Source organism: Triticum aestivum, chromosome 7B (genome assembly GCF_018294505.1).
Source record: "Triticum aestivum cultivar Chinese Spring chromosome 7B, IWGSC CS RefSeq v2.1, whole genome shotgun sequence".
NCBI classification, from domain to species: domain Eukaryota; kingdom Viridiplantae; phylum Streptophyta; class Magnoliopsida; order Poales; family Poaceae; genus Triticum; species Triticum aestivum.
The window spans coordinates 47,629,131-47,637,559 of record NC_057813.1 but is presented as its reverse complement, the minus strand read 5'-3'; the positions used below and the strand labels follow the sequence as shown (position 1 = coordinate 47,637,559).

Below are 8,429 nucleotides of genomic sequence, written 5' to 3'. Positions count from 1 at the left end.
TCTCCGACAATCGGAGTGACAAATCCTAATCTTGATCTATGTCAACTCAACAAGTATCATCGGAGACACCTGTAGAGCACCTTTATAATCACCCATTTACGTTGTGACGTTTGGTAGCACACAAAGTGTTCCTCCGGTATTCGGGAGTTGCATAATCTCATAGTCATAGGAACATGTATAAATTATGAAGAAAGCAATAGCAACAAACTAAACGATCAAGTGCTAAGCTAACGGAATGGGTCAAGTCAATCACATCAGTCTCTAATGATGTGATCCCGTTCATCAAATGACAACTCATGTCTATGGCTAGGAAACTTAACCATCTTTGATTAACGAGCTAGTCAAGTAGAGGCATACTAGTGACACTTTGTTTGTCTATGTATTCACACATGTATTAAGTTTCTGGTTAATACAATTCTAGCATGAATAATAAACATTTATCATGATATAAGGAAATAAATAATAACTTTATTATTGCCTCTAGGGCATATTTCCTTCAGCTCTTAGGCCGGCGCCGACGACGCAGGCCGCGTCCGACGTCGCCGACCACGTGCGTCGGGAGGAGGAGTCCGGTGCCGCGGACATCCGCTTCCACCACCTCCCGCCCGTGCAACTCCCTGCTGACTACATGGGCGTCAAGGAGTGGATCTCGCGCATCGTGCAGCTCCACGTGCCCCCAACAATGCCCGTCGTACCGCTGACCGGGGCGGACGACGACGAAGCAACGCGATACTGTTACTACACAGTCACAACCACTCTGTGACGCGGCGAGCGACGCACCACAGTGACGGGCAGCTGGCGGGCCCCACTGGTGGCCAGAGACGATGACAACAGGGAACCGCCCTCCTTGTTCTATTCATTGTAACCTGGGAGGCCGGGCTACAAGAACTCCCAGGAGCCCCCCCTGAGTGGGGGTCGGCTCATTCCATGCACCGACAAACACACATAAGAGGCAAAGAGAAGAGCTAGCTCCTTCTTCCTCCTCCATCTTACAGCTCCAGGAGCATCATTGTAGCCCTCATGATCTTCATAGTTGATCCGACAGGATTAGGGGTGTTACCTCCCTCGGAGGGCCCCAATCTCATTTCCGGAACCTGCGGGCGTCCTCTGGCCCTAACCACACTCGATTAGCCATCCCATGGCATCTGCCGTGAGAACACCACGACAAAATGAATAGATCAATAGTCTTCCCGCAAAACAAAGTATCAAAATGGAGTAGTGCTAAGGTAACTCTAACTGATTCCCTAAAAATAAAGGAGGATCGGGCGGAATAAACCCTTAGTGGACTATTTTTACTCCACTAAGTTTTGGCCGGACCTAACTGATCCCCTATATATATAACGGAGTACATTTTTATTTTTTTTCTAAACTAATGCAATTCTAGTATACATTGCAACTACATATTAGCACACACATAAAAACTAAACATAAATATGAATGTTCAAGCAAATCACGAATGTAGTTTACAAACCGAATTCAAAGTTTACAATCCGAATTATTCCAATTTAGTCACACCAAATGATCCAGATTTAGCAAATAACATGTGATAGAACAATTAGGAAGTGTTATGATGTTGCCAGTGATGCTCAATAAGATCATCTTGGAGCTGAGCATGAACTTGTCGGTTCTTGATTCGGCGATGCTCTGCAAGAAATGCCAGGATCCTATTTGTATCGTACTCTGGCTCAACCAGAGCCTCATTGGTGATGTACTGAAAGGTAGTAACCCATCAAGTAGTTGTGCCTATTGGCCGAGTAGTTGTAAACAGGATCATCTCCTGTAATAAGCTAGCCTAGAAAACAGTGGTGATGATATCAACAACACATTCAAGTCATTCTGAGAGGCAGGTAAACAAAAGAGTGAATGCCATATCCAGAGAAATTTTTTCTTGCAACTGCCTCAAGAATCGTCGTTGGATTGTTGCAGACTTGCAGTGGCCTTTGTACTGACCCTTCCACCTTGCAGGACAATTCTTTCATGTCCAGTGCATACAGTCAAGTTATCCAAGCATCCCTGGCCATCCTCTTGCTTCACTGTTTCCGGCCAAACCGACGGGCGGCGAAGCATGTGAGTGACCTGCAGCGTGCGCAAGCAAGGTCAGATGTGTTGGCCGCCAAAGAGGAAGAAGATATGTGGCAATCCGACGAATCGGTTATGGCGACGGCGGCGGGATTTCACCTCGATTCCGGCTCGCCGTCAGGCAGAAGGGCGTGGCAATGAGGTTGCAGAGGGGAAAAGGCGGTCGCCGATGAAGAGGCGGTGGCGTGGCGGGGAAGGGGGGCGGCGAGAGAGAGGCGGGAGATTTTCCTCCCAGGGGTAGCGGCCGAGCAAATTTAGGGGCGGGATGCGCGGCTGAGGGTAAACGATCCTCCGCTAATAGTTATTGAAGATCGGCTAGGTGTAGGTCGGAGAAGTAAAACCAATTTTTTTACTTCTGTGACTCGTTATTGGGATCGGTTAGAAGTGCCCTACGTGCAAATGCCACGTGATCGTCGAGAGAAAAAAGTTATGCCAGGTCCCCGAAATAATTAATCGGGCAGCAATGCCACGTGATCCGTGATGGTTCTACGTGCAAATCACAGGACCATTCGTTTGCTGCTGTACCTACCACCGAACAAGCTGATGCCATTTATATTAGCGAGTCGCTAAGAAAAAGGCAATCGACGAAGAAAGAGTAGCCAGCAGCTCAGAACACTCTCCATGGCAGCAAAACCGACCATCGTGCTACTGCCCGCGTGGGGCGTCGGCCACTTCATGCCCATGATCGAGGCCGGCAAGCGGATGCTCCAATGCTGCAGCAGTGCCCTCTCGCTCACGGTGCTCCTCATGCCGGCGCCGACGGCGCAGGCCGAGTCCGACATCGCCGACCACATACGCCGGGAGGAGGAAGCCGGCGCCACCGACATCCGCTTCCTTCACCTCCCGTCCGTGCCGCTCCCGACCGACCACACGGGCGTCGAGGAGTGGATCTCCCGCATCGTGCAGCTCCACGTGCCCCACATCCGGGCCGCCGTCTCCGGCCTCGCGTGCCCCGTCGCGGCGCTCGTCCTCGACATCTTCTTCACCCCGGCGCTCGACGTGTCCCGCGACCTCGCCGTGCCGGCCTACGTCTACTTCACCTCCGGCGCCGCGATGCTGGCGCTGCTGCTGCGCTCGCCGTCGCTCCAGGACGAGGTGGAGGGGGACTTTGAAGGCCCGGTGGACGTGCCCGGCCTCCCGCCGCTGCCGCCGTCCTTCCTGCCGGAGACCTTGCTGGACAAAAAGAGCCCGACTTACACGTGGTTCCTGTACACGGGGAGGCGCTACATGGAAGCCAAGGGCATCATCGTCAACACGGCGGCTGAGCTCGAGACCGGCGTCCTCGCTGCCATCGCCCAAGGCCGGTGCACCCGCGGCGTCCGCGCCCCGACCGTGTACCCCATCGGCCCGGCGATCTCGCTAATAAGCCCGCCGGCCGAGCAGCCGCACGAGTGCGTGCGGTGGCTCGACTCGCAGCCTCCGAGCTCGGTGCTCTTCCTCTGCTTCGGGAGCAAAGGGATGCTGCCGCCACTGCAGGTGCACGAGATAGCCCACGGCCTGGAGCGCAGCGGCCACCGCTTCCTCTGGGTGCTGCGCGGCCTGCCGCTGGACGCCACGATGGGCGCGAGAGACCCGACGGACGCGAACCTCGCCGAGCTGCTCCCGGAGGGCTTCCTGGACAAGACGAAGGGGAGAGGGCTGGTGTGGCCGACGAGGGCGCCGCAGAAGGAGATACTGGCGCACGCCGCCGTCGGGGGCTTCGTCACGCACTGCGGCTGGAACTCCATCCTCGAGAGCCTCTGGTTTGGCGTGCCCATGCTGCCGTGGCCGCTCGCCGCCGACCAGCACCTCAACGCGTTCGCGGTCGTCCACGGGATGGGCGCCGCCGTGCCGCTGGAGATGGACAGGAAGCGTGGGAACTACGTCCAAGCGGCGCAGCTGGAGCGGGCGGTCAGGTCCCTCATGGGCGGCGGCGACGAGGGGGTTAAGGCGAGGGAGAAGGCCATGGAGATGAAACGCGCCTGCCGCAATGCCGTGGAGCAGAGCGGTTCCTCCTACGCTTCGTTGCAGAGGCTCTCCGAGGAGCTCGTCGGAGGCGCGGTGCTCCTGCCGAAAACAGGCAGCACCTAGACAACGTCTAACGCGGCGTCTCCTGTAGTCCTGTGTAGTGTTTCGTATGGTGTCCGCCGCTGTAACGTTTCTAATGTCCAACTACGTTGTGCTTTGGGAATAAGTTCACTTGGTAAAAACATCAGTTTGGCGCGCGGTTCATGTTGCACATAACTTGTCACCCTCAATAAGTATCCCAAATTTATTTGAAGATATTTTAGGGGAAATTTATTTGAAGATTGGTTGGTTGGTTGGTATGAACCAAAAACTTAAGGGTCATATCCGCGTAGGGTTTTGTCCTTACTTTGGTTAATTTGAAATTGGCGATGACTGTGTTTTTAACAGTTCTTAGAACATCAACAGCCGGACTTAGCAAATTTAACCCCTCAAACCCCACGGGCGCATCCGGACGGGCTATCATATTTTCTTCTGGCCATCCACATCTCTCAACTTCGGACTCTCAAATACATGCACGCCGATCATGCAACACAATGTCACACGTAAATAGCAATTATTGGTATCAAGCATAGATAACGTTTACATAAAATTTATTTTAAGTGTGAAACTCAAGCATTGTCTCCTTCTTGCCATTGTGGGTCCACATGTGCTCTACAAGATCATTGAGTAGTTGCATGTGCACCTGCTCATCTCGAAGATTCTGATGCATCTGTAGAAAGTTCATCAGCAGAGCCGCATCTTGATTTTCCGGGATTTCAACTTGTTCTCCAGGTGCTTCGAAATCATGGATTTGGGCTACACCATCACCCCCATCCTAGACAATCATATTGTGCAGAATAACACAACATGTCATCAGCTGCCACAAAATTTCTGATACCCACATCATTGCAGCGTTCCGCATAATTCCTCAATGAGGCTGAAGCACACCAAATGCCCTCTCCACGTCCTTCCTAGCCGCTTCCTGCATTGTTGCAAAGTGGCTCTGTTTATTGCCACACGACTCGGATATGGTCTTCACAAACGGCTGTGGACTGCGAGACGGACGACGCGGAGGAGGACGAAGAGAGGATCCGGCTGGTCTTCGGGATGGATTTGGTGCAATTTGGGGTGGGGTCGGGCTGTCTAGTCCGACGTGGCGGGCGCGCCTGGGCGCCCACGTATCCGCCCCATATTTGGGCTGGATATAGGGGGTGCCGGTCAGCCCGGGCGTTTGAGGTCCATTTGAGGGGCTCGTCTGGGTCAACAAATCGTGACTAGGCGGTCCGCCTGGGTGTATGAGTCGGGTTTGAGAGGTCTGGTTGTAGATGAACTTATTCTATTAACTATTTGCAGGTTATCTTCGGGGCCACATCATCTATCCGTATGAACCAAAAGTTTTCTCATAAAACTTAAAATATTTAACGGGTATGAAGAATATTATTAAGTATCATGAACGAATGTGACCATCTAGTGTAATCCACATTAGGGGCTAACGAGCGCTTCACCGTACCAGTCTTCACTTGTCGGATTAACGCTTTTATATTTAGTAGATTATTATGATCATTATTTTATCTTAATTTTACTTGTGTTGGCTTGAGTTTTCAATATGCTATGGCGGTGTTTTTTACGTTTATATATCGTGTCGGGTTGCGGTTGAAGACAATACTTGTTTCAAGAGAAGACTGGAGTTGTTTAGTGCATGTTTGTGGTGTCTTTGCACGCTTCGATCGTTGTGTGAGCCGGTGGTGGTTGTTTGAGCATCTTGCTTCCATTCCATGTTGAAATCATGGAATTGTTGCTATAATGCTCACATGGGCTAGCCCATGAAGCTCTCGCTCACTCGGCTTGACTCCCTGCTCCTCTCGCCTGCTTAGCTTTTTTCGCACGCGGTGGTTGTTTTGAGCCTCTTGCTCACATTCCATGTTGAAGTTGTGGAATTGTTGCTATAATGTTCACATGGGATAGCCCAGCGAATCTCTCGCTCACTTGGCTTGACTCCCTGCTCCTCTCGCTCTCTTAGCTTTTTTTCGCTCGCACCACTGCTAACTCACAAAAATGAACTATCTTTTTTATTTGAAAGTCATGATGTTCCATGATAGACATGACTCTCTAATTACATCACTAAGCCGATTGTATATGATCTCGCAAGGGCGAAGCCATTAAAGTGCGCATCCCCACTCAGGTTGCCGCGTACACTCGTGCCACCACCATGCTTCCCCACTCCAGTTATCACAACGATGATTAAGGGGAGTGAACTCCCCGTGGTCACAACATTAAGTTCTAGGGTTCTCCACTAATCTCTATTGCAATGATCAAGGACCAAGGGAGAATAGGCCATGTCACTACCTACCCTCTACAACCACCCTACTCACCAACATAAATCACCTCAAGTCCATAAGTGGCTAATGTTGTGTGGGCGCCCTTCACAACACCATGAGACAATCAACGCAATACATATAAAGAGAATAGTGGATCGCTTATTCAACAAAGTACTAATCATACAAGGGTTCATCCAATTCCTCAAGAACTAACACAACTACTCAAACATTATAGAGGGAGGGGGCAAGTTACAAGCCGGCGTGAAGCCGGTGGATGAGAGGGGTGATGTATACTACACAACCTTTCTCCTTGTAGACTCATGTTGGGCCTCCAAGCGCAGAGTTTTGTAGGACAGTGGCAAATTTTCCTGAAGTGGATGACCTAAGGTTTATCAATCCGTGGGAGGCGCATGATGAAGGTGATCTCTCTCAAACAACCCTGCAACCAAATACAAGAAATCTCTTGTGTCCCAAACACACCCAATACAATGGTAAATTGTATAGGTGCACTAGTTCGGTGAAGAGATGGTGATATAAGTGTAGTATGGATGGTAGAAATATATTTTTATAATCTGAATAAATAAAAACAGCAAGATAACTAGTAACAAAACTGAGCAAAAACGGTATTGCAATGCTTGAAAACAAGCTCTAGGGTTCATACTTTCACTAGTGCAAAATCTCAACAATGAAAACATAATTAGACATATAAATCCTCAACATGCAACAAAGTATCACTTTAAAGTTTCTATCGGAGAGTGTAGGACGAAAACGTGCATCAACCCCTATGCATAGATTACCCCAATGTCACCTCAGGAATCCGCGAATTGAGTGCCAAAACATACATCAAGTGAATCAATATAATACCCCATTGTCACCACGGGTATCCATATGCAAGACATACATCAAGTGTTATCAAATACAATATTCAATCAACATAACAAAACCTCAAAGAGCAAGACTCAATTCATCACAAGAATCTAGAGAGGGAAGAACACCATAAGATCCAAATATATTAACAAAGCTTGCCGTACATCATGATCGTGTCAAATCAAGAACACGAGAGAGAGAGAGAGAGAGAGAGAGAGAGAGAGAGATAGATAGATAGATAGATAGATAGAGAGAGAGAGAGAGAGATCAAACACATAACTACTAGTACATACCCTCAGCCCCGAGGGTGAACTACTCTCTCCTCATCATGGTGGTCGCCGGGATGATGAAGATGACCTCCGGTGATGATTTCCCGCTCCGGCAAGGTGCTGGAACGGGGTCCCCATTGGTTTTTCTTGGATACAGAGGCTTGTGACGGCGGAACTTCTCATCTAGGGTTATTTTTCTGGGGTTTTGGTATTTATAGGATTTTTTTAGCGTTGGTCTCACATCAAGGGGGTTCCCAATGGACCCACAAGCTCGGAGCTAGCGCCTTGGGGGGTAGGGCATGCCTAGCGAGCTTGTGGCCTCCTCGTCCACTTCTGTCCCAGCTCCGGTGCTCCGGGAGTCTCTTTTGGTCCATAAAAAATCACCGTAAATTTTCAGCCCATTCCGAGAACTTTTATTTCTGCAATAAAATGACGCCGGGTAGTTCTCCTCAAAACAACGTCAGTCCGGGTTAGTTCTAATCAAGTTTGGCATGAATACTTCATAAATTATAGATACGTTGGAGACGTACCCGCATCCCCAAGCTTAATTATTGCTCGTCCTCGAGTAGGTAAATGATAAAAGAAATAATTTATGAAGTGTGAATGCTAGCATAGTGCTTAAATTTGATTAATGATAGTTCCAAACACTTGTTCTAGCATCATTATATATTATAAAGAGTAGCTCATCTCATGAAACTTCTCATGATCAAGTAACAAGCTATTCATATGATAAAGCATAGACCATAAACTTTCTTGAAAACTAACAAACTATGTTCTCAGTCATCAAATAATGGCAATTCATCTTATTTTCAGGAAGGGTCTATGTAAGAGCTTTGATTTAGCAAATTCCACATACTCAACTATCATCTAATTTTCCATGATTGCTAACACTCAAAGCATATTTTTAGAA

General features: G+C 49.1%; 1 protein-coding gene across 1 annotated transcript; it reads left to right on the top strand.

The window, feature by feature from the left end:
- The first annotated feature begins 2,635 nt into the window (after positions 1 to 2,635).
- On the top strand, positions 2,636 to 4,297 carry LOC123162416 (anthocyanidin 3-O-glucosyltransferase 2). Its single transcript, XM_044580195.1, has one exon. It carries the CDS (start codon positions 2,701 to 2,703, stop codon positions 4,147 to 4,149), a length of 1,449 nt encoding a protein of 482 aa, XP_044436130.1. The 5' UTR covers positions 2,636 to 2,700; the 3' UTR covers positions 4,150 to 4,297.
- Positions 4,298 to 8,429: the final 4,132 nt, after the last annotated feature.

What these genes read in the sequence shown, in the direction of transcription:
- LOC123162416 (XM_044580195.1), top strand. Translation starts at nt 2,701, where the DNA reads ATGGCAGCAAAACCGACCATCGTGCTACTGCCCGCGTGGGGCGTCGGC.